The sequence below is a fragment of the Moschus berezovskii genome, chromosome 22, assembly GCF_049115385.1.
Source record: "Moschus berezovskii isolate FMDL1 chromosome 22, NW_MosBer_1.0, whole genome shotgun sequence".
Classification (NCBI taxonomy): domain Eukaryota; kingdom Metazoa; phylum Chordata; class Mammalia; order Artiodactyla; family Moschidae; genus Moschus; species Moschus berezovskii.
Genome location: NC_142481.1, coordinates 46,831,987 through 46,858,935, shown reverse-complemented (window position 1 = coordinate 46,858,935; position 26,949 = coordinate 46,831,987). Strand labels below are relative to the sequence as shown.

Genomic DNA, 26,949 nt, shown 5'->3' with positions numbered 1-26,949 from the left:
CCCCGCCTCCCACCCAGGGCAGAAAACAGCCTCCATCAGGTCTGAGCATGACACGTCTTAGCCCCCACCACCAGAGGGGGCAATCGCAAGGCGTACACTGACTGGCCTAGACTGGCTATCTCGTGGGCAGCGAGTCAGAGAGCACACTGCTTGGCTCAGCCGGGGGCAGGTGCCCATTCCCGGACCTGGTGGTGTTAGAGACCTGACAAGAAGGAAAAATGGAGAGTAGTGGGTTCCAGGGAGCAACTGCTGAGAATCTGATACTTGTAGGCCTTTCTGGCTGCTAGATGCCGCTGTCAAGAAGGCACCATCCTCCAGTTCAATTGAGCAGACTTTATTGAGCACCTATTAAGTGCAAGGCACTGTGCTAGGTGCTGTGGGAAATACAGAGAGTGAACACAGAAAGCCCTGCCCACGAGGAGCTCACAGTCTAGAAAAAGAGGTAAGACAGAGTACACAATCAGCCGCAGTGACACCAACCAGAGTGGCAAGTGCCAAAAGCAAGACACAAGTGCTGTGGGGCCACAGAACACCATGAGGCTGCTTCTGGTCAGAAGCTTTAGGCAAGGGTAGAGAGGACACAGGGCCGGGCCTCTGAGGGGGAAGCCATCTGGGAGGAAGGGCGTTTTCAGCAGAGAGTCACTCGGAGTGGGAGCCCACAGGTCTGAGGAAACTGTGCGGCTGCAGTGAGTGGGCAGATGGGCTATACAGAGTGGCCATCACGCACGACTGGGAGGCAGACAGCCAAGATACTAAGCTCAGGAAGTCTAAACTGACTCTGGTCAAGAGAGCCACTGGTCACTGAACAAGAAGAGGGGTGTGCAGAAGCGTATCTTCAGAAGACAAACCTAGCAGCTGTGCAGTCTCAGGGGGGTAGTTAGAGGGGGAAAGCTGTGAGGTGGGCTGACAGGTCAGAGGCTGATGCCCTCAGGGAGGCCCTGAGCACAAGATGCAGGGCGGGGGCAATGGCCACAAAGGGACAATGGTGGATGCGGGGGCCTTGCGGCAGGGTGGCTGGGAAAAGACAAGGCAGATGCAGGCAGATGGTCTGGGGATGTCTCAGGGCTTCTAGGTAGAGCTAAATATGCACTCATAAGGGGCAGGGCGGGAGCTGGGAGTCACTTCAGCCAAGAGGGGCGGTTCAAGTCAAGTAAGTGTACTGATCTCTAAGGGTGAGCGCGTCTCAAAATGTGGTCCACAGACCACCTGTGTGGGAACCATCCAGGGAATTTGCTGAAATGGCAGATTTCCAGGCTTTACGCCAGAGCTACTGAATAAACCTCTCTGGGGGTAGTGCCCAGTCATCTGCATTTTTATTAAGAACTGCCCTCCCCATCATGCGTCCCACAGCTGGTCCGAAGTATGGAAACCACCTGATGAGTTGGTCTTTCTGTTGAACTGGCCTTTAGGTAAAAGAAGGAAAAGGAATGAAGACTGTTTAGGAGTGAGGGAAATCTCAGAAAATGGACATGAATTTGAATGAACTCTGGGAGTTGGTGATGGACAGGGAGGTCTGGCGTGCTGTGATTCATGGGGTTGCAAAGAGTCAGACACGACTGAGTGACTGAACTGAAGGGTCAACAATGTCATGCTATAGTTACTGAACGTGGACATGGACATTCAGAACTGGGAAACGGCTTCCGAATTTGGAAACTGAGTGGTCTCCAATGACTTCCCTCGATTAATCCCATGTGATGGGATGGAGGCCCAGTTTGCAGACACAGACGTGAGAAGTGGGAAGGGGAAGGAAAGGAGCAGTGAACAGAGATCCTTAGGGAAATCAGGTTGTTTTAATCTCAGGATCTGAAATATGTGGGGAATAATGAGAGAAGAAATGGGGTGAGTCAGAGTAACCAACCAACCAAAGTACAGCTGGGAGATAAGAGGAGATGGACTGAGGACACAGGATGGAAGGGAGGACAGGTGGGGACGTAGAAGGGCTGCTGGGGAGGCAAAGGTGGGGAGAGATTCCTTAAGGAAGGCCGTGTCTCAGAGATGTGTGGGAGGCAAGCTGGGCCTGAGGTGGGAGTGGTGCCAAGGCCCAACTCCAGGGGGCCCAGTGCCACTTCCCATGGTGGGGGGAAGGGCGTGAGACTCAGTGGGGGTGGGGGTTCAGAGCATCATGGTTTCCAATGTGCGGATCATATTCCACAAATGCCACAATAAGCCTAAGCAATAAAGCAAGATTATCCCTCCTCTCACTGATACCAAAAGCTACAACAGGTCAACAGAGTCCCTGGTGACAGTCACGCCCTGCTAAGCCTGAAAGAATAATGCTGACCCTTCATCCAGGACGGCTGAGGCCTTCTTACTGTTTTTCTAGCCACCGGACTATAGGGTCTCAAACACTGGCTACTTGACAGAAAGACCAAACCAGTGTTTCTTCTCCCAGGTGGCAGTCTGGGGGGGAAGAATATAGGCCCAGAGACCATTCTGCATCACCGTCTGCTTGTTCTTTAACTCCGGACAACCTCTCCGAGACTACCGAACGAGGGTGGCGCCCTCTGCCCTGCCGCCCGCTCCCCAGGAATGCCGTGGAATACAGGGTGCAGAGGCACCGGGAGGAGTCACAGGAGACGCTGCTGCAGACACTCCCCAGGGAGGTTCAGAAAACCTGCCAGGGGAGGTAGACCCAGAGGATCAACACTGAGCCTGGTACTGAGAGGAGTCTGAGAGCAAGTGATGACTTCCTATTTAACATAATGGTTTGAGATGAGTCTTAAAATATTAAATTTAACTACACTTGATAGATTTCAGAAAGGATTGTGAATTCTGTTCCATGTTATGATTTACCAAGGTAAGTCAGTAATGCTTTTCTGCAACTCCTCCCACTTATCTTCTGCGCTCTTCCTTCCTGCACAAGAAAGAGGAAAGGGGCTGGTAGAGCTCTCAAGAGACAATACTAAGATCACAGAGGCTTATGTAATTCAAAGGTCAGGTCACTTCTAGAGCCTAGAAAACTCCTGACCTCTAGGCCTAGCCAGCTCTACCTAGCATCAGTGGAGCCTCAGTCCCCATTCCAGGAAGACCAGTGGCTAAGTCCTGGCAATCAAGGCATGCCCCTCGGGTCCTTCTCTGAACAGGAGCAGTGCTGGATTGGCAAGGCCACTTGACCTGGAAGGTAAAGTCACCGTGAGAGGGACCCAGCCCTCACACCTCTGCTGTTGTTTTTAAAAACCACCCGTTTGTGAAGCTGAGGCACGGGGGCGGTGACTGAAGTTGCCTTCCGGCCTCCACGTGCACAGCTGGACGACTTGGGTATCCTACCCCCAGCTGACAGCCAGCTCCACACCAGGATGCATCTTAAAGGCATCCAAGAGAAAACATGACTCAAGTCTGAATTTGGCCACCTGAGGACTCTGGACTTACCCCCGGAGGGATGCAGGATCATACATGCCTGGAGGGAGCACTGTGGGGAGCCACCCAGGTCTGCTCATGGCCAACTAAGTCCCTTCACCATGAAGAACGAATCTGCACTGAGTCCTCTGGAATTGTTTCTGGGGGCCACAAGAGATGTGATCTACAAGGCAGATATGAAACTGATCGTGAGCAGCCTGGGGAAAGAACAAGTATAAAATACAAAGCCCTTTGAAAGTCCAGAGAACAAGAGAGATGTTAACAGTTAATTATCCAGAAAAAGAATTTTCACTGACACAGAATTTAGGTAACACTGAAAACACAATACTAAGATATCAATTCTGAGAAAGACCCATAGGAAGGGCAGCTTTGGAGAACACTAGAGAGACTAACACAGGAAAAATAAACATGGGGCTCTGGGCCCCCACAGAAGCTACTAATGCTCTTTACTGGCTTGGGTCACTCTTGAGAATAGAAAACCAGTTTTTTGGCAAAGCTGCAGAAACTTCACATGGGGCGTCTCCCAAGGTTGTGGACACCAAACTACGACTATAATAATGACGCTCTTCACTAAACTTCCTCACACCCCACTAGTATCTTCAGAAGCTAAGATGTGACTTCTAGAGTCAGGCAGGGACTGAGTGCTGAGTGTCCCAGCCACGGACGAGGCATCCAGTTCATAGCTGTGGACTTGGGTGCGTCCAGAAAGAGGGCACTCGGAGCCTCAGTTCCCTCTCCTGCAGGGTGGGAAGGGAGGAAGGGCTGGACTACGTGGGCTCTCAAGCTTCTCCCAGCCGGATACTCCGTGCGTCTAACTCTGCCCTGGTCATTAACAATGGCTAGGCACAAAGTGCCATCTAGTGGCACCACTTGTCCACTCTCACAAATGGCTCCAATGAAAGACCCCAGAGGAGCAAAATTAACTCCTACGGACTCTTAATTCCAGGGGTGAGGGTAGAGGAGGCTGGGAGGGTGAGCACACTTCATGTCAGTGGACGTGACATAGTCATCTCAAGAAAATATACTTTAAGAGGTCTTGCTTTCCCTAAGAAAGCAACTCTTTTTTTTCTTTTTTTTTATTTAGAAAGGCTAATCATATCCATTTGTCAATATTTTCAGCATTAAGGAAAATAGTTTAAAAAACATAAAAATGTAAGTGCACTCAAGAGTAACTGCTATTAAACAGTTCTGAACAGGCAGAAAATGTAGACTTTCCTTTTACAGAAAATGTTAAATCCATAATAGCAGCATAATGTATATATATAAAAAAGCTGGTTTTGAAAACCCAGATTTTTTTTATACACAAAACATCTGTTTTTTTTTTTCTCCTATACACTACAACAGCATTTCCACTGGGAAATTGGTTTCTTCACATTATGTCACTTCCTGCCGCCACATGCAGATACTAGCTTGAGTGTGTGCGTCTTCAGCCCAGAGCCCCAGTTCCCAACAGCCTTCAGTCCAATACCATGGCGGAGAGAGCGTTCAGGTCTTTCATGTATGGATGAGCCGCCAAGATCTGGTCGATTTTCAGTTTTTGCTCCGAGTCAGGGAAGATCTTCAGAAGGGCTTCCCTCAGCTCGTTGGTTTCTGCAGGAGATCTCTGTGCTGGCATGGGCAGATTCTGCTGGATGTTGGGAAGGTTGGGCAAAAGTGGGAAGCGGGGTTGCTGAGGAAGCCAGTGGCTGGTTGGGGTGCCCTGAATCCGGGTCGGAGGCTGGTGGCTGGTGCTGGCTGCCTGGGCGCCAGGGACTCTGAAGCTGGGGTCAAACATGCCCACATTTGGCAGGGCGTTGAGTAGGGGCTGCATATCTCTGTGAATGGAAACAAACCCTGGTGAGCTAGGTTAGGAGACAAACAAGAAATCTGTCTAAAAATATGTGCCGCTGACTCCAAAGCTCAAGGAGCTGCTCCCTGGCCTCTGAAGGCAAGAGAAGACTGCAGCCATGGCAGGGAGAGCAACAACCCACAGACAGACCTGTGGGGATGCTGCTAACACCAATTCCAGCCCAGTCGTGACAGGGAATGCTGGCTCTTCATGAGCCACTCCACTTCCTGACCTGCTGCTATGAGGACTGACCCCATCCAGCTGCTTGGCTCTGAACCAGGGTGCACCAGGAAGCTTTCAAAAGATCTGGACACAGGACCATACTCTTTTGCAGATTCAGATTCTCTGTGGGGGCAGGCTGAAGGGGATCTTTGGGCAGAAAAGCTACCTCCCCAGCCCCTCAAGTCTGAGTGAGATGTTGGTGTCCACAACTTTGAATGCACATGAGTGTGTCTAGGGACTTCTACCATTAAAAAGCCCCCCTTGATTCTGCTTGCAGTAGAGAAATGGGGTTGACTGAACACTTTCCCCAACTTCAAAAGTTTAGTTCCTCCGTGGGGCAGTGGGGGGTGCAATCGTATTCAATGGCTCTTATGTGAGCAGGCAGGACTGACCCTGCTGCCAGGCTGCTGAGGCTGGAGAAGGAGACAGAACTCTCCTTCCATTAAGTGTGACCCATGGACCCTGATGCTTGCACACAGGCCTCAGGTCTTCAAGCCTAGCAGAGACTTTCCAAGTTAAGACTTTGGAAGGAAAATAAGATGTGTGGCCATTCAGCAGGTGTTAAAATGGCTACCATCCTCTTGGTGGAGGTAGGTAGAGAAGCAGGACCTTTGGGAACGGAGTCCTCATCTGTGTAATAAAACGCAAAGGCTCAAAAGAGAAATGATTCACAAGACTTGGGAGTGGAAATCATGCTGTTCTCGTGTGCTGCAGATAGTTCTGTGTGAGCCACCTGCCCTTTCCAATCCAAACCCAGAATCCCCCAAAGGCCCTATCATAAACGGAGAGGATCAGCTCTAAAGTCTGTCTTGAAACACTGGGGGAGCCATCTCTCATTCCTTTCAGCTTACACCCCTTTCAACTGAGAAATACACAGAAATGTAGCTTATTTCACTTTTTAAAAGGAGAAAAGGCCTATCACTGGGGAATACGATCTGCCACTTAGGTGCACTGAACTAACAATGTCCATACTTGAGAATTCTGAAAATGGAAACACGCCTTTAAACACAAACAAAAAGCCTCCAATCTACAAGAAAGAAAACCTAAGCTATCAAATTAATTTCAGACAAATACAATATAGAATATTTGCTTCTCTACTCAGTGAGGTAGATAGTAACCCAGGTAGTATTCCTGAATAGTAAATAAATTAATATAAGCATAAAATATTCAAAATAAAAGACTTGGGAAAATGAACTTATAAAGATACTCACACACACACACAAAGAACCTAATTAGCATTCACTAGTAAGTGACCTGGAGAAGGAAATGGCAACCCACTCCAGCGTTCTTGCCTGGAGAATCCCAGGGGCGGGGGAGCCCGGTGGGCTGCCGTCTATGGGGTCGCACAGAGTAGGGCACGACTGAAGCGACTTAGCAGCAGCACTAAGTGACCACTAGCAAAATCTGCTGTCTTCTTTGGCCTACAGAAAGTCTGGCTCCCCCTCCTCTCTTCTGGGATTAAAATCAAATGAACCACAAATGAAGATTTGGTCTCTGGGAGACACTCCACCTATATTTCGCCAGCACTAAATTTAAGGCTACTTTTTAAAATAAAATACCATTTATAATATTCAGGGAGAGCGTGCACTTGCACTTGAAGCACAGCAATTGAAACGAATCTGTAAGCACAAGACAATCTGGGAAAGGAGAGAAATACCTAAGGAAGACTTCCTTCCGAAGAAATTCTTCTAATCGAGGTCCACTTCTTCCCAGAGGGTCATCAGGAACCATAAATATGTCCCCCACAAAGGTATACTGGAGCAATCTACAACAGGGAGAATTACAGTGTGGGGGAAAAAGTAAATTAAAAGACAGCTTAACCGAATCCACCTGCAGTGCAAGGGACCCCGTTCAATTCCTGGGTCGGGAAGACCCACTGGAGAAGGGATAAGCTACCTATCCCTTCTTGGGGTATTCTTCTATCAGTATTCCCGGGCTTCCCTGTGGCTCAGCTGGTGAAGCATCTGCCTGCAACGCGGGAGACCTGGGTTTGATCCCTGGGTTGGGAAGATCCCCTGGAGAAGGGAAAGGCTACCCACTCCAGTATTCTGGCCTGTATGGACTATACAGTCCATAGTCACAAAGAGCTGGACATGACTCAGTGACTTTCACTTAACCGCTAAAGCAAAGAAAACCAAACACACCCCAGTGAAACCACTTTCTCTTTTGGATACAAATACAACAGAGTAAGAAACTTACACCTACTGGCTCTCATATTCTTATCAGGACTTTCAGATTTTTATCTGGGCTTGGGAAGCAGCTTCTTTTCCTAATATAACATTCAATATAACTTTGAAAAACAAGATGGAAAGACTGTCAGCTTAGGATAAAATGGGTGCTCAACAAATGTTTAACTTTTGAATAAATGAGCTCATAGGCAAACCTACTGATGTTCTTTTAAAAAAGGGAATTATATGAAGAAATACCGAAGGTCAGTTGAACATGATTTATCAAGCCTAGAAAAATTTTTAAAAAGTCCAAATGCCTGGTTTGCTGCCTGGATCTTGGTTTCTGCCTTGCTTTAGGACTTTTGAAAGCAATGGGTTGGTGTGTGAGTGAGTCTTCACTGCACTTAAACCTTCTATGCACACACAGATGAGTGTCCGATAAATACCGACAATGAGCTCAGGGCACAAATCCAACAGAAACATGTGCTAGAAGTTTACTGGCTTGTTAACTGTGCCCAGAAGGTCAAAGGCCAATTCTCACTTCAGCTATCAACAACAGTCTCTTAACAGCATATGGGTCAAATGCATAGAGTAACTAACTTTCACCTGGGTATCATTTTCTAAAACCTGCTAATGATTCAAAAAACATATAAATATCAGACAAGAGGCAACGATGAAACCCCCTAGACAGGTAAGTATGTAGTTACACTAGTTATACACCAGTTATACCAGATATACACCACCTCAAGGTATGGTTTTTAGATTTCCGGCATTTATGACTCATCCCTGGCACTACCATAAGACTACTGGTTTTCGGTAAGTATTTGTCAGATGATGCTTCTTTACAGAAAGTCCTGGAAGCCTGTGTTCACTGATCTTAATGCAGTTGAACACACTCAGGGTGTCATCACACAGAAAACTTACTTTGTTATTTTGGATCTTCAACGTACTTTCAATACAGATGACTAAACTTTGATGGTAAAATGCTCAAGAGAAGTATCAGATATTAAAAAGCAGAAATATTCTTTCCTTTCCCCAAAGTGAAAACCCAGTCAGTATATTGATTTTGGTACTATCCTCTTGCTGAATATTTCACTGTTGAGTAAAGTCTGGGGGAGGCCCAATGACTTGCTCAAGTGTCCCTTGGCATCAGGCCAAGGTCAAGCTACGTGGTCATTTCTGCTTCATCACACAGTTAACAGAGAGTTAACTGGGCCACAAAGATATGCCTCTTGCCAGGGGAAACTGGTCTAGAGAAGACACCTGTGGGCACCAGAGCATGTTCACACATCACCTGCTGGTGCTGTTGCTCTGTGCTCAGTCCTCCCGCTTACTGAGGGCCCAGCTACCCTGTGGATTGGAAGCACAGTCTTATGATGCCTCTGGTCTCCTAAACCGATTCCAACATGGACAAAAAACAAATAGTACACAACAAAAAACACCTCTGACCAAAGACAAAGAAAAAAGTATTACCTTTTTGTAATTATTTCTCTCCAGGAGACTGACTCAGTCACAAATTCTCTGAAGTTATCATTTGTTACAATTATGCCACCAGTTTTGTCCGCTAAGTGTAGCAGAAACCTGTGGTAATGTAAGAGTGGTTAACAGGCAAGCAGGCATCCCGGGCTCCGAGTAGCTTCATTATGAAAAACAAAAGAATTTCCTCTTCACAGGAAAATCAAAGAATTTAACCAAGGCTGGGATGCAGAAAAGTTAAGCCCCTGTCAACTGAACATCAACTTGAAATACTGAACACCTGAAATTACTAGAATGATAATAAACAAAGGTCTGGTTTTCATAAAATCTAACTTAAAAAAAATAATCTTAACTATAATTTATACATTTTTCTAGACAAACTGTATTATCAATAAAGAGTGGTAATATGATAATGCATGAGGACTAGAGAAGGAATGAATCAGAATTGATGCCTGTGAAATCACTATTCACTTTTCAGTTGCTAAGCTACAGTACTTTGGTTCTAAGATTAGCCTTGCCACAGTCAGCCTTGCATTTTTTTTTCAGCCTAAATTCACATTTTCTGCTCTGACTTAAGATGTCCAGAACTGCCATTAGGCTTAGTCCAAGTTACAGATCCACTCAAATGCAAATTATGAGAAGATATATGGTGATCATATGGGCTTTCCTGGTGGCTCAGAGGTTAAAGTGTCTGCCTGCAATGCGGGAGACCTGGGTTTGATCCCTGGGTCGGGAAGATCCCCTGGAGAAGGAAATGGCAACCCACTCCGGTATTCCTGCCTGGAGAAACCCATGGACGGAGGAGCCTGGTAGGCTACAGTCCACGAGGTCGCAAAGAGTTGGACACGACTGAGCAACTTCACTTTCACTTTTCACTTTCATATGGTGATCAAAAAGTGTAACAAGTAAACATTACAGAGAATTCTATTTCATTGTTTGAGATTATTCATGTTCAAGCCCTCTTAATGAGAGATTTGTGAGGATAATATGAGTTTCATCCCCTAGTTAGGATGACCACGTTTGTTTGAGGCAATGCAGGCAAAGATAATGAAACAAAATAAGTGAAATCACTGGAATTAAAGGTGCAAAACAACTGCTTTTATTATCAGTAGGGGGTACTTAAAAGGAGATCAAAAAACAAGCCTCATTAGTTTCAGAAATCTTAGGAAACCTTGATAAGTAAATATGATTTAGCACGAGTATCTTAAATTCTTTCTTTTTTGTGTGTGTGTAATAAAGTTTTATTAAAGCATAAAGGAGACAGAGAAAGCTTCTGACATAAGCATCAGAAGGGGGCAGAAAGAGTACCCCCTGCTAGTCTTCAGCTGGATGTTATATAGTCACTGCTGCTGCTGCTGCTAAGTCACTTCAGTCGTGTCCGACTCTGTGTGACCCCACAGACGGCAGCCCACTGGGCTACCCCGTCCCTGGGATTCTCCAGGCAAGAACACTGGAGTGGGTTGCCATTTCCTTCTCCAATGCGTGAAAGTGAAGAGTGAAAGTGAAGTCGCTCAGTCGTGTCCGACCCTTAGCAACCCCATGGACTGCAGCCTACCAGGCTCCTCCGTCCATGGGATTCTCCAGGCAAGAGTACTGGAGTGGCTTGCCATTGCCTTCTCCGCTTAAATTATTTCTAATTGGCATGAACAGTTAAGTAGTAATGTTTGTCCACAAGTATTAATGAAAATAGGCAGTAAAGCTTCTGGGTGTGTACTGTGAATCAGGACACATGTTCACATCCGCTGAAAACCCATAGAGCCATATAAATTAAGTGAAAACCTAGTTGACATACTTGTGTATGGATTCAAATTCTGTAGGTGTGAGAAGGAAGCTGCTGCGTTAAAAGCATCTGAGGGCTCTTCATGAGGCTGGCAGTCCAACCTGCCTTTTCATGTGAGCTCTCCAGGGTCCCTACCCAGTATCTCTGGAGCAAGGGTAGTCCCTCCATCCCAATCTCCCAATACTTTCTCACCTACGCCCCTACCCCCAGGGGCTTCCTCCCACACGCTTCTTTCATGCCATCTCGGATTCTCCCCAGATCTGGCCTCTCATACCAGCCTGGTAAGGGCAACGGGTTGTCAGTAAGAAGGCCCTTTGAACCTTTTGCTGAAATGTCTGCTATCACTCCAAGTTCTCTTCCCCTGCCAAGCTCCTCTTTTCATCTCTAACCCATCTGACCATCATTCACTACCTTGGGTTACAAGCTAAGCACGTCTTCAATGTGAGGGTACACTGTGTGGTAGAACAATGAGGCCAAACCACCAGGGTGCTTTAAGTGCTAGAGGTCAGAGTGAAAGAGGGTGAGGGCAGGAGAGGAAAGAACAGGAGGCCACCACTTCAGTTCCAAGACACTCGTCTCAGCACCTGCTGTCTGAGCAATGTACCAGCCTAAGAAATGCAGCTTATTCCTTTAACACGAGGGTCAGCTGAGACTATACTTCTATTACATGGAAGAAATACTGAGAGCTCAGGCATCATACTGACATCCTAAGTCACCAGCCAGATATAATCAGGAGGAGACAGAGAAAGTGTGGAAAGCACTCCTGAGGCCGCCACACCAAGACAAGACAAACATTGCTTCTAGGAAGTGTTTAAAAAGACTACAGCTCAACATGGGGTTTTACTTATGGATTCTCAGCCAGGTTTTATTAAAAAACTTTTTTTAACTCAATCGTTTCTTTGGTAATGTCCCTGAATGTATTAGTATAACCTTAAAGACTGAATGCTAAAATTCTCAAACTCGGGTCAAGCATGTCCTTTTAAGATGTGGATTCAGGTGCCTGATGAACTGTCTGGTGGAGCAGGTGACTGGCTCCTCACCACCCCACACCCACTTTAGAAAGGAAAACAGCCTTTCATACCTGTCATCATGAGAAGCAATTCTTTCTCCAAAGACCATCCGTGCAGGAGTTAAAGATAATATTCCAAGCTCCTGGAGCTGGGTTAGGAAGTGCTGTTCTGTTTATGGAATAAGTTAAATACACATTCAGAAAAAGGCTATCTTCCCAGATGTTTGAATAAATGAAAGCACCCCCAAATGTTTCACTTGGAGAGTTGTGGGTAACTTTTTTTCTATTGACTCACAAAGATTGCATTTTATGAACTTACTGGGAAGGGGGAAAAAAATCAAAGAATACATATTCCAAAACAAATGTAATGTAAAAATTGACTTTAGCTATTTTTTAAACTTAAAAATGTTCAACTTATTTGCTTCTTAAGAAGAACAAACCATAAACCTATACATAAAGGATCTTACTATTAAGAACTTTTTCTCAGCTACATTACAAGCAATAGAGGACAAAGAGAGTGAGGGCCAAAGTCCCTAAGAGAGGGCAGGGGTTGGAATAGAAGAGGGATGCCAGAGAGGCAGACAGACTGTTTTGTCCTGATCCCAAGAAAGGCCTGCTTGGTCCCTATTCCAAGAGTCTGTCAAATCTCCCTCTGATTGCTACCCTATCTAATCTCTTTTCTGTTATCGGTACAAATACTTACTGATTTTCATGGGAGTGGGTCATGACAGAGAATAAAAGAGGGCCAAACCACAAACAATAATAGGCAAACAGCACCTACAGGCTCGGGGTCTGAGATTCCCACTCCTGCATTCCCTGCAATGGCACTCACCACTGACTTAGGCTGAACTGTCCAAACACAGTGCTTTATGGCTCTAGAAATGCACAGCACATAAGGCTTACAAGACTCTTTCAGGGATCCTACTGCAAAAATGACTGAAATGAGTAGTTCTGCCTCATTCTCAAGTACCCTCTGCTAGGACAAATACACTTCCCCTGAGGGAGGGGAGTCGGGATACCTGGGAAATGTACTTTTACCATTTCTACCTCAACAGCGACTAAGTTTTACTACTTCCTGCTGAATGTGCTGGGTGGGTCCTGTTCTCACCCTTCCTCCTCCCAGTCTGCCTTTTATTTCCAGGTAGTCTGATGCATCACGCTGCTTGGCACAGCCCTTTCACCAATCTTCACCCAAGAAAGAAAAACCTTAAGTTTCTCCAGATATTTCAGAATCCATAAAAAGTTCAAATCTTTGTGTGTGGCCTGCAGGTCAGCCATGCAGTACCACACAGTGAACATAAATGACTTATATTAAGCTATTAAACAAACTGTTAAAAAGATATCCTATGTGAGGGTTCCAAATTTATCAAATGACCATTTTCAAAAATACTATTTAAAGAGGAAGAAACCCAGCCTAGTAGAAAGACATATTTAATCAACTTTTTAGAAAGTCAAAGAAACTTTTAGTGATATATAATGAAGACTAAAATAACTTTTTATATAACATCTATTAAACTTTCCATCCCTCCCCCAAGTATGTCTTATGCTATAACACTCTCTTCAACCGAATTTTTTTTTAAACTGGGTGCAACAAATTTACAGTTTTGTTTTCAAAGCTTTAAAGCTGCTGCCTACGGCACATGGCACTATTCTAAGTAGTGTGTGTTGCAATTAAGAGCCAACTGATTACCTAATTATTAGTAACCTGGAAAAATCAGTTTGTCTCACCTGTGACATTAGGATCACGCCTTGTTCTCCACTGTGGAACAAATACAGTGATGTTTCTGTTGCCGAGCTTCCAAAAATATTCAACCGCAATTGCAATTCCACGACAAGAAAAGAACTTTTTCAGACCATGGCTATATGAAAATAAGTAAAATTTATTTCAGTTGAAAGCATGTTTAAAGCATGTTAAGTTTTACCAGGATAAAGTGAAAGAGTAAAATCCACAAACAACAAAAACAATTAGGACAATATTTGCTTTAATAGTTTGCTGCTTTGCAAAGCAAAGTGAAACCACGACAGGAGATGTGACTCAGTAGCTTCGTGATTCCTGTTGTATTTTACTCAGCTGATTTGAGTGTGCTTCTGTGGCAGAGGGCAGTTTGAGCTTTGGGGCTATACTTGTTTACTACCCCTTATATGTTTGGTTTTAGATGAAGAGCTCATTCTAGAGAGTCCTAGTCCACTGGCCTCCAAGAATCTTTGATGAATGTTAGAAGGAATTTGTGGCTGCTGCAGAAGCAGCTATGATCAGAACGATCCCATGACATGTTCTCACCACCACAACTTCCAGGGGTTTCAAATGCATCTGCCTCCATCCAGGAGGGCTGCATCCCCTCTCTGGACAACTGGGAAACCGACTCAGTTTACAGCTTCCAGGAAACAAGCTGACGGCAAGACTCACATGAAACCACCTGGGGGCCATGGCATATGATTCTGCTGAAGGAAGCAGAAAGCAAGGGGAAAGTGATTAAACAAGGGGAAGTATTGAACATGAGTGAGCACCAGACACTGCTGCACCAAAGAACTGTCACCTCGAAGAGATGGACTGGAGCTAAGCTCCATGTTCACCAAAACAGGTGGTGGCCAGGTCGGGCCCTTACTTTGTAACTCATGGACAGAGGATTAAAAACTGCTTCCCCATCCCAAAACCAATTTCACAAGAAATGAAGAAAAATATTTAAAAATTATTCTCCAGCAATTAAAGAAAAGCTAACCCTTTCAACTATCCCCAGTGGTATTGTCCCCAACTAAATCTATGTTTTCATGGATCAAGAATGGGCTGGACCTAAAACAGGCATCTAACATCCAGAAGAGTGGCTCAGAAATGCCTCCTTTTAGAGGCTAAAACCCACTCTTCTCAGTGAATCATAAATCAGAGACTGCACAGGCATCAGCGCCACTCCAGGAAATGTACACAAGTAAACAAACCCATTCTTGATGAAATAACTTAGCAGTGGCTTGTTTATCTAAAAGCATTTAAATATGGCAGGAATGTAACAATATGACATTTGCTACTGGAAAATCAGCTTGGGGGGGGGAGTTTTTGTACAGAGGGTCTTACTCTTGAGAGACATGCACTAAAAAAGCTTATTAAGTGCCTTCTTAGCTGATTCATCAGACACAAATGTATATGAACTCTTTTTCCTCTTTTCCTTAAATGTTTCTGTTGATAGCAACAGCAGAAACTAAGTGGAAATAAAGTCTCAGTCCATTCCTTTGGGTCCTGGTGGTTCAGATGGTAAAGAATCTGCCTGCAATGCAGGAGACCTGGGTTCAATCCCTGGTCAGGAAGACCGCTGGAGAAGGGATGGCTACCATTCCAGTATTCTTGCGTGGACAATTTCATGGACAGAGGAGTCTGGCGGGCTACAATCCACAGGGTCATGAAGAGTTGGACACGATCAAGCGACTAACGTTTTTCAAGGAAAAGGAGGGAAATGACAGTAGATAAAATTCTACTGCCCTGGAACCCCTTGCAAGCTTAGAGGGGGAGAGTGGAGTTTCTAGAAACATTAGCACGAAAACAAAATTCCAGGGGCTTCCCTGGTGGCTCAGTGGTAAAGAATCCACCTACTAACGCAGGAGACACGGGTTTGATCACTGGTCTGGAAGATCCCACAAGCCTAGGGGCAACTAAGCCTGTGTGTCACAACTACTGACCCTGTGCTCTAGAGCCTGGAAGCCTCAACTACCCGAGCCCATGTGCCAAAACTGTTGGAGCCTGCGTGCCTGAGAGCCTGTGCTCGGCGCAACAAGAAAATCTACCACGAGAAGCCTGCACACTGCAACTAGAGAGTAGCCCCTGCTGTCCGCAACTAGAGAAAAGCCTGAGCAGCAACGAAGGACCAGCACAGATAAAAAATATATGAAAAAAAAAATTCAAAGGGTTAGTTTTCCTCAGTGATAAGAGCAAAACAGTTTTCAGTTCAGTTCAGTTCAGTCGCTCAGTCGTGTCCGACTCTCCGCGACCCCATGAATCACAGCACGCCAGGCCTCCCTGTCCATCACCAACTCCCGGAGCTCACTCAAACTCATGTCCACAGAGTCGGTGATGTCATCCAGCCATCTCATTCTCTGTCGTCCCCTTCTCCTCCCGCCCCCCTGAAAAACTTCTAGAGCTGACTCAGGAATAAACAGCAGTTCAAACTTCTGGTAAAGAACATATGGACTAATCCAGAAGACAAAACAACTGAAATAAAATCAAGTAGAGCCAAATTACTGAGTTTAAAATAATAATGTCCCACTTTTATTTTCATATCATGACCAAGTAAAAAATGTGCTGTCTCCTAGCCTCTCTGCAATCACAGAAAAACAACTTGGTGACAGGTAAACACAGACCAACTGTCTTTTTTGACTCAGAGACAAAGGGTCCATGTACAATAATACCTCTCTACCTTGGTGAAGGCCAAAGCTCTGGGGCTCCCAAATGCAAAGGGAGAATTAACAGATATTAAGCCTGAGAAGCCAGATGTGCAGGCTCTCAAGGGAGATTTAAACTTCTGTTTCCACATACCTGGAAATAAGTTACACTATTATGTTGTTTTCCTTTTCTGTATTGCAGCAGACAGTCAACTAGAAAGAAGAGGATTCAAAGCAGAGAGGAGATGGGTGATAAATACCTGATAAAACTGATGAAAACTCAGAGCCATCACAGAACCAGGCAGGGCAGTGTGAGGAAAGAGAGAAGAACCCTTTCTGAGTTACCCAGGAAAGAGTAATTCTTTTCTATAGCCTCCATTTAATAATAACAAGAGCCATGGAACCCTGACATACAAGACTACCATGAAAAAAATGGTTAAAATACATAGGCAAGTGGAGGGACAAACCTCGTCTACATGGAAAATTATCTATTCAGATAAGTCAGGTGCTCTCTGCTAAAGTCTCAGGCTGACACAGACCAAACGCTACCTGGCCACTGCGGTGCTGTCTAGCCATACACCACATACAATCTCCATTTACTCACCGCTTGACTCATTCACGGTGACAAAGGGGAAAAACCAAGCAGAGATATGCATGATCAGCAGCATTAAGTAGGGTATTTCGGAATTTCTCACGGTGTGTTATAAACTGCAGACATCACACTGGCCTGGCAAATAAATAAGGCTCTGCAGAAACCCAGGGATGGGTGGGCCTGAGTGGCTTTAAGGAAGGGTTCAAACCTATTGCTCAAATACTCAAGTTTCCTTTTTAACTACTTCCCCAACTAGCTGGGTCAAGTTAGTGAGGTTTACTCAGCAGTGCCTAAGCAACTCAGGAGTAATGTATGCAATGGTGCTAAGGCCTAAAAATTCAATCTCAACTTCTGTGGGAAGAGGTGGGGTGCTCTGGAGAACTGTATCATGGGTCAAAATTTTGTTAGCTGCATAATCTTGGACAAGATTTTCAAGCCATTTCATGTTTGTATATTACAGATAATTTTTACCTCACAAAACTGGTGTAAAGGTTATGTTTTAAAAGATAAAGTACAGTACCTGACATATAACAAGTGTTTCAGTTTTAAGATTCCAAATATTTGTTGAAATGTAATCCAAATTGATTTACTACAGCAACTGGAAAAGCAAGCTACAAATAGGTGGTGAAAAGTCATTTAGACAATCCTGACCTTCATTAAGTCTTTAATTCATTCATTCATTCAACATATTGTCACTGAGTGGTTACTGCGTGCCAGGCACCATGGACCTTGGGAATAGTTCAGTGAGCCGAACACACATGAGTCACTTCCTTTATGGAATTCATAGTTTATAATTCCCATTTAAACTGAAGCAGCTGATTTAGAATGATAATTTTTTTTCTGACTCAAAAAAATTGAGGTGAAATTCACACAATGTAAAACAATCATTTTTAAAGTGAATTTAGTATATTCACAATGTTGTGCAACCACCATTTGTATCTTGTTCCAAAACATTTCCATCACTCCAAAAAATAAAACCCTGTACACATTAAACAGTTTCTTCCCAGAATAAGAGTTAATTTTAATTACTGACAGTTTCAGATCAATCTCCATCAAATTAAGTATAAGTCTGTCTGCCTAGGATAGTACATCCTTTGTAAAAGAGTTGCTTTTAATTGAGGCATCTATGAATTCAAAGAAAATTAAAATCCTCTCAATCAGCCAGTGGTTTCCCTTAGTGCACTAATTCAGTGGTTTTCAAAAGAAATGGTACTGTACTGAAGGATGTTAGGAATTATGTAACTGTGCTTTGGGGTGTCACAATGGCTTGGGGGCATTATGGGCAAAGTAGGAGGGACCAGATATGCAAAAACATCCTGTTCTGTACAACCAGTGTGACTCTCAATTCCAACAGTAACTCCTCTGAGAAACACACTAGTTACTACAAAAGGCTTTCTAAAAGCATCATTATCACTGCTCATTCTATCTTAATTTGCATTTCTTAGTCTTTGAACACCAAGTTGGGAAATCTCTCCACATACAGAAAAATGAAAAAGGATTAATATTACTCATAATCGTGACCTAAATTTTATATCATCATTAGGCTCAAGAAATTGTAACAATGAGGAACTGCTGTGGGGCTTGGACTGTGAGTAATTGAAATTGCACTTTACATTTTTACTTAGATAATGCCATACAGTTGTGGGCCATTTGCTGGGTTTTCCCCAAAAGAACTGCCAAAAAACAAAGTGAAATGACAATAAACAGCATTATTTGGAAATGAAGACAACCATATTACATATTTTTACTGCCAATATTCACTTTTACATGTGAAATGCTGGCATTTTCTTTTCTTATTTTTGACAGCAAAGAACAGCACCATTCAAAAAATAAAAATCAAAAGAATCTTTATATTTAAAAAATAGGTACTAAAATATTAAAATATTTATCGATGGAAATGAGAATCTGAAAATTCCTTCAAAATGGGTGAAAAGCAGCAGGTGGGGTGCAGATGAAACAAAGTCTGAAATGACGAAACAAGACAGGCCATGAGTTGGTAATTATTGAAGTCAGGTGATGGGTACATGTGAATCTCAAATGAATGGAATCTCGAATGTGAATCCCAACATGGATGGAATTCATCATATTATCTTCTTGTGAATATCTCTGAAAATTATAACAAAAAATAACAAATATGTAATAAATGCATAATTTAATAATAGTTTTCAATTCATTTTTCAATTTTATCAAGTATTCCTGAAAAATCAGGGGATTAATTGATGTTTTAGAATTCCTAGGAAAGAGGTCATATAAGCATGCAGCAATTCAGGAAAGTACATATGACCCTTAAACAACACAAGTTTGAACACAGGGTCCACTTAAACATGGACCTTTTTCAATAGTAAATACTTTAGTACTGTAAGATACAGAACAGCTTTATGGAGGGCTGACAATAAAGTTAATTCTGACCATGCAGAGGGGCAACAGCCCCCAACCCCACAGCATTAGAGGGCCAACTGTATTTCAACTTCTCCTTCATTCCATGTCCAGGTGCCCCTTTTCTTGAATTGCAGCTACTTAAAATGCCAATCCCTTGGACTGCAAGGAGATCCAACCAGTCCATCCTAAAGGAGATCAGTCCTGAGTATTCATTGGAAAGACTGATGTTGAAGCTGAAATTCCAATACTTTGGCCACCATATGTGAAGAGCTGACTCATCTGAAAAGACCCTGATGCTGGGAGAGATTGAAGGCAAGAGGAGAAGGGGACGACAGAGGATGAGATGGTTGGATGGCATCACCGACTCAATGGACATGAGCTTGAATAAGCTCAGGGAGCTGGTGATGGACAGGGAGGCCTGGCATGCTGCGGTTCATGGGGTCGCAAAGAGTCAGACACGATTTAGCGACTGAACTGAAGTGAACTGAAGACATCTTCAAAATCAGTGGAGTGACTGGTTTTGAAAACCAGAGAGAGATTTTACCTAGCAGTTGTTGAAATAGCATGATAAAGAAGTCCTTTAGCTCAGGGCAAAAGGTTGTAGCAAGTGAAACAAAGCAGGCTGAAACCCAGCTGAGGTCAAATAGCTGGTTCCCAGTGGGCGGAGACTCTGACCCCTACACTCTCCTTATATCAAACTGCCCCTTAAAGTTCTGAGACAGGCTAAATAGAAACAATCATTTAACTTCTCTTACTATACAAACTTTCAGTAAGAGCAGAGGCCCATAAAGAAACTCAAACTGAAGAATTCCTTTGAAAGGAAACTGCTGTCACTCTTATCAATGAAAGTATAACAGAAGTACATCACGCCTATTATCACTGCACATTCCAGGGTAAAGACCTGGCATGTTGTACAGAAAAAGAAAAAGAAATCTCATTTTTGTCTTAAGCTTCATCCTTGTATTCAGAATCCAGTGGTGTTAAGATAGCATTAAGAATCTGAGGATTTAAGTCTCTACACTACTTATCACTGGGAAATGCAATGTGAAAGCCAAGTTTTCTATCATTCCCTGTCCTCAGAAATATAGGTTCAGCAGAGTGAAGAAAGAAGTCTACAATGCCAGAGAATGGGGTCAACTACACACAGGATAGATCCTATAAACACTGCAATCTGAGACATGGCTAAGAGCCCTACTGAAAGCTACAATTTGAAGAGAGTGGACTTACGTAATCGCAACATTGCTTCCATCTATAACAATGTGCTTCAAATCCGTCCTCCCTGGTTCATTTTTTAATTCCAGCTTGTAGGGCACTTTCAGAGTATCTCGAAATCTTTGAACCCCTGTAACTGAGCAATCAACGTGCTCAGAAGGTCCCGCCAACCTAGCATCAGTAACTGAAGGTAGCAGCTGGGAGAGCGGCATTGGTGGAGAAAGGGGTGGACAGCCGGGCTTAGACTGAGGAGAGCCACAACACCTTGAGCGGTTTTCACAGGCAGACTTCATACTGTTTGGAAGCAAAGGTTCTGCTTGCTGCTGCAAACCATTTTCAGGAAAAACTGGAATTCTGGGCTGGTGACTTGAAGCTCCTCTTGAAACAAAACTGACAACTTCTTTGGGACTTGAAGGGACAACAGAGGGCAAAAGGCCATCGGTTTCAAGGTCTATGTTACAAATGTAGCTCTGATTTGAACTCCAGACTTCTTGTTTCTGTTCTGTTGGCACTGTTCTGAAAGTATTAATTTTGCAATTTGAGGTACATGGTTTTGATTCAACTCTGAATGGTAACTGAGAAAAATTTTCCACCATATTTTGCTGTGTGTGAGTTTGTGTTTTCTTTGGAGTGGAATCTGCTGTAAGCTCATTTATGCTGCTACAAACACCTTTATTTTTGGTTCTGTTGGTCTCTGGATACACAGTACCAGGCGAAAATTCTCTGTCTCCTTGGAATCTCTTATTTTCTTTTTCAATTTCCTCCAAGAGTAGTAATGGTTCAGTAGATGGTCCATACTCCCTAATGACCTTTTCAACAATTTCTTGGGAATAGCCCATGGTTTTAAAAAAATTCACGAGAATGTTGTATTCCATTTCCTCAGTAGTGTCTTTTACCTCTGGACTTAAATTTTCGGCCTCAGTAGAAGAATCAGAGACATCAATGATTACATTTCCAGCTACTGTCTTACCATCATGTAGAAGCTCTCCCTCTTGAACATTTTCCAAAGAAAACTGTTTCTTGGTATGCCTTTCTTCAGAATCAGAAAACCTCCTCTTGTGACAAACTCTGTCTTTGGAAAGTGCCTCTTCATCTGGGGTTACACCATTTATTGGAACAAAAAGTACATCTTGTGAACTAGAAAAGACTGTGTCCATTTGTTTTGTAAGCTCAGAAACGGGAGTCCCCGCTTTATTTCTTGCATCTTCCTGCAAAACAATTTCATCTCTGGAAGTAGTCAGCCCTGTGGCAGCATTCTGTGTAAACTCTGCTTGTGTAGAATCTCTAATTTCAATAACATCATCATCTCCTGTTTCAAATAGATTCTCCTCACCTTGGGTGAGTGCCAAGAGTTCTTTTTTCAAGGAAGTGGGTAAAATTAACAAATCCATTGTGTAACTGTCTGCGCGAGCTTCAACAAATTGTTTAAATTCCCTTTTTACCTCTGATTCTTTCTGGCTGTTGGGTAGGTTCTCATTATTCTCAAAGAGCTTTACAAACTGCTGAATGTGACTCCGAGCCATGACCACAGCTTCGGCACTTCCTCTGATGCCAAGGAGACCGATGTCGAGAATGCAGAGATCAGCACAGGTGTCCTGAATCAAGCTCTTCAGAAATAGGCTCTGTGCCCCAACAAAAATGCAGTGCATGGCCTTGGGGTAACATTCTCTTTCTTCCAGTTCAGGTTCACAGATTCCTTTAATATATTCCTGTAAAGAGAAGACAAGAAATTAGATCAATTTATAAAAGCACTTTACAGCACATATTATGTTACATGTGAAACACAAACTTTACAAAAGTCAAAAGCCTGCTAATTATCTTTGAAAAAAATACCATGTTTTTAAAATAAAAGATATAAATTGTTTAATTGTCTTCAGAGGAACTGAAAACTCTGCATCTAAGCGTAAAAGGCAGGTATGTGTAACATTTTCAATAGTGTATCTTGCAATGCAATCTTTAGGAGTTTGCCTAGCTGCACAGTTGATAATGACCAGACTGGATTTATTTAGTCCTATAAAGAATAAACATCTTTGCGTGCTACTAGTTGTCATTTATTACTACTATGACATAATTCAGAGAGGAGTTAAGTCAAAGGATTTACTCTAAAACAAACCTTGGCTTTTTCTTTGCAACTATTGTTTCCAGATAAAACAGACTGATTTTTGAAGGCATTTATTTATTTTTTTTTTTTGAACCATCACAAAAATCTTTAATCCAACACATCATCATTCCTAACAGTGGCCTAGTCATAAGAGGAGTCGTCTCCCCATTCCACACTGGAATTTAAAACAAGATCAGTTTAACAACAAAAATTTTTCTAGTTGGCTGGAACAATGTATATACCCTATGTAATTTTATGTCTGTTTTCTAAGAATGACCAGACTACTTAAATGTAGATCTAAATATAAAGAACCAGAGAATGCTGAATGGTACCACCATTCTCAGATATAAAGCTATAGTTTCTGTGAAATCTGGTACTGAAAAAGGCCTGTGCGAGGTACAAAAGGGAACTGGGTTCTTGAGCAACTTGGTTGCCACTGGAGGCAGAAGTGTGAATCAAGTAAACATGTGAGCCCTCATACCCACAGTGGAACATAGTTGTTAATAACTTGGGCGCTGGAGTCAGTTCCCAGGCTCAAATTGCAGCCATACAACTGGTGACCTTGCTCAAGTTACCTAACCCTTCTCAGCCCGGTTTCTGCAGCTATGAGAGAGAGAGAGAGAGAGGCTAGTGCAATTTCAGAGGTGCTGTGAAGAAATTCAATTAAATAATGAATGTAAAGTTCTAACAACAGGGTGTCATAAGTGCTTTCCAAATAATAGAAACTGTTACTTTAAATTATCAGTGAAACCTTCTGGACAGACAGCCTGGGGATACCCAATCTAAACTTTAAACTAAAATTAGAATGGTGTTATCCAAAATGATGCTATTTAAAAGTTCAACCTATGTAGTTATGAGACTTTACAATCCTGCACCTAATATGTATATGTATTACAATGGCCACATAACTTCCATTATAATTTATACACAAATGTGTACATATTCCATGTTTACACAATTAGAATACAAAATTCCTGATGAGGAGATGAAACATAAGGAATACAAGGAAAACAACAAGGGGGAAAGCTCGACCCAAGTAGTATAATGTTCAGTCATGAGTTCTTTACTTCCTTAGGTTCCTTTGGATAAACCTGGAATATCTGTGGGCTTGTTAGTAAAGAATAAAGATAACTGATGCTGGACAGAGGAGTCTTAAAAAAAAAAAAGAACAATTTATTAGAGCTACTTTTGTGAGAGTTGGACTACAAAGAAAGCTGAGCGCTGAAGAATTGATACTTTTGAACTGTGGTGTTGGAGAATACTCTTGAGAGTCCCTTGGACTGCAAGGAGATCCAACCAGTCCATCCTAAAGGAGATCAGTCCTGAATATTCATTGGAAGGATTGATGCTGAAGATGAAACTCTGATACTTTGGCCACCTGATGTGAAGAGCTGACTCCTTGGAAAAGACCCTGATGCTGGGAAAGACTGAGAGCAGGAGGAGAAGGGGACGACAGAGGATGAGATGGTTGGATGGCATCACTGACTCAATGGACATGAGTTTGGGTGGACTCTGGGAGTTGGTGATGGGAAGGGAGGCCTGGAGTGCTGCAGTCCATGGGGTCGCAAAGAGTCGGACATGACTGAGTGAATGAACTGAACTGATTTTTGTACCATGGTAATTGTGTTAAACACAAAATACAGTTATCAACTGTCCTTTTTCCCTAGATGTACAAGCAGTGTTAAATATTAATGTGAGCATCTTTTTAAGATTTCCAAATGGGCAACATTTTACTATCACTTGTTTGAACTTATGCTGCATGTAGACTGTGGTCTGAAGTTCTTTATTTTGAAATTGCAAAGGAAGTTGTAAAGATAGTACATAAAAAGTTCTGTGTACTCTTTACCCAGTTTCCTCCAACCATTACATAATACACATTAATAATTGCAGAACAAAATCAAAACCAGGACATTTACGTTTATACAGTGAGTGCATACAGTTCTATGCCATTTCATCACAAGTATTGTTGTTCAGTCACTCAGTCATGTCTGACTCTTTGCGACCCCATAGACTGCAGCACGCCAGGTTTCCCTGTCCTTCACTATCTCCCAGAGTTTGCTCAAATTCATGTCCATTGAGTTGGTGATGCCATTTAACCATCTCATCTTCTGTTGTCACCTTCTCCTCCCACCTTCAATCTTTCCCAGCATCAGGGTTTTTTCCCCTACTGAGTCAGCTCTTCACATCAGGTGGCCAAAGTACTGGAGCTTCAGCTTCAGCATCAGTCTTTTCAATGAATATTTGAGATTGATTTCCTTTAGAATTGACTGGTTTGATCTTCTTGCAGTCCAAGGGACACTCAAGAGTCTTCTCCAACACCACAGTTCGAAAGCATCAATTCTTTGACACTTAGCCTTCTTTACGTAAAGGTCCAACTCTCATATCCATACATGACTACTAGAAAAGCCATAGCTTTGACTATACGGACCTTTGTCAGCATAGTAATGTCTCTGCTTTTTAATACACTGTCTAGGTTTGTCACAGCTTTTCCTCCAAGGAGCAAGCGTCTTTTAATTCACAAGTATAGATTCTTGAAAACACCACCTCAATCAAGATACAGAATTATCACTACAAAGATTTCCTTCATGTTACCCTTTTATAATCACACTTTACTGCACTTCCATCTACTATCCCTACCCTTGGCAACCACTAATCTGTGATTTTGAGAATGTTATATAAACAGACTTATACCATATGTGACTTTTGAGACTGGCTTTTTCACTCAACGTAACTTTAAAATCCATCCAAGTTGGTGCATGTATCACCAGTTCATTTCTTGTTTCCACTGAGTACTACTCTACAACATAGATTATTTATTTGGCTGCATCGGGTCTCAGCTGTGGGACATGGGATCGTCGTGTCATGTGGGATCTTTTGCTTCAGGCAGCACACAGACTCTCCAGTTGCAATATGCAGGGCTTAGCTGCTCTGTGGACCTCCCCTGCATTGCAAGGCAGATTCTTAACTAACAGACCCACCAGGGAAGTCTCTTAACCAGTTTTCTAATCATCTGTCTATTGAGGGACATTTTGGTTGCTCCTGTTTGGGGATATTACAAATAAAGACGCTCTCAACAATCATGTACAGGTTTTAATGTGGACCTACATTTTCATTTCTCTGAAATAAATGCCCAGGAGTGTAACTGTTGGGTGGTATGTTAAGTACATGTTTAGTTTTTCAAGGAACTGCCAGAGTATGTTCCAGAATAACTAAACCATTTTATGTTCCCTTTAGCAATGTATAAAAGACCCACTTTCTCTGCATCCTTCCCAGAATTTGGTATTGCCACTAGCTTTTATTTTAGAAATTCTAGTAAGAGTTTTTCCCTCATAGTTCAGTTAGTAAAGAATCTGACTGCAACACAGGAGACCCGGGTTCGATCCCTGGATTGGGAAGATCCTCTTGAGGAGGGCATGGCAACCCACTCCAGTATTCTCACCTGCAGAATCCCATGGACAGAGGAGCCTCACAGTCTACAGTCCACGGGGTCACAAAGAGTCAGACACAACTTAGCAACTAGACCAAACCAGTAAGAGTGCAGTGTATCTCATCATGGTCTTTGCCATTTCCCTAATGGCAAGTGATGTTGAACATTTTGTATATTCTATTTACCATCTATAGTCCCTCTTGGGTGAACTGTTTGCTCATTTCTTTTAGTTCACTTTCTAAAAACGGACTGTGTAGATTCTACTACTGAACTTTGTTCTTCGTGTATTCTAGACATGAATACTTTGTGAAGTAAGAGGCTGGCAACTTTTTCTCCTATAGCTTGTGTTTCATCCTCTTAACAGGATCTTTTGTGACGGTAAACATTTTTCATATTAATGAAGTCCGTTTATTGGTTTTTTCCTTTACCAAGCCTTAGGTCCCAAAGACTTCTTGTGTGTTAGCATCTAAAAGTTTTACGTTTCAATCTAGAATCCATTTTGAGTTAATTTTAGTATCAAACTCAAGGTTTAAGCCAAGGTTCATGTTTTTGGTTGTGGATATCTAGCTGCTCTAGCATCATTTCCTGAGAAGACTATCTTTTCTCTATTAAGTTGCTTTTGCGTGTTCATCAAATATCAGCTGGCCATACTTGTGTGGGGTTATTTCTGGGTTCCTGATTCTGTTCCATCAACTTATGAATTTATCCCTTCACCAACACCACACCAATACCACACAGTATCAACTACTATAATTATACAATGTCTTGAAATTGGATAGTGACTGCTCCCACATTTTTCTTTTAAAAATTATTTTCAGCTATTCTAGTTCCTTTGCCTTTTCATATCAAATTTTAACTTAATCTTATTTAGCAAGTATGCTAAATTTGCACTTTGATTTGAGGATAAATTACTTCTGCAGACTCTTGCATGAACATGCTGTCTCTTCATTTCTCTAGATCTTTGCTTTCTTTCAGCACTGTTTCATAGTTTTGAGCATACAAGTCCTATTCATGTTTTGTGAGGTTTACACCC

General features: G+C 42.9%; 1 protein-coding gene across 2 annotated transcripts in view; it reads right to left on the bottom strand.

Moving 5' to 3' along the window:
- Positions 1 to 318: 318 nt before the first annotated feature.
- The window catches only part of N4BP1 (NEDD4 binding protein 1), a 63,804-nt gene continuing 37,173 nt past the window's right edge, over positions 319 to 26,949 (bottom strand). For both annotated transcript variants that reach the window (XM_055412820.2, XM_055412821.2), the window contains exons 2-7: positions 20,404 to 22,097; positions 13,569 to 13,699; positions 11,913 to 12,009; positions 9,049 to 9,156; positions 7,065 to 7,172; positions 319 to 5,171 (exon numbers count right to left, since the gene is read on the bottom strand). In XM_055412820.2, coding sequence (XP_055268795.1) covers positions 4,814 to 5,171; positions 7,065 to 7,172; positions 9,049 to 9,156; positions 11,913 to 12,009; positions 13,569 to 13,699; positions 20,404 to 22,097 — 2,496 coding nt within the window. In that variant the 3' untranslated portion in view covers positions 319 to 4,813. The remainder of the gene's footprint in view (positions 5,172 to 7,064; positions 7,173 to 9,048; positions 9,157 to 11,912; positions 12,010 to 13,568; positions 13,700 to 20,403; positions 22,098 to 26,949) is intronic.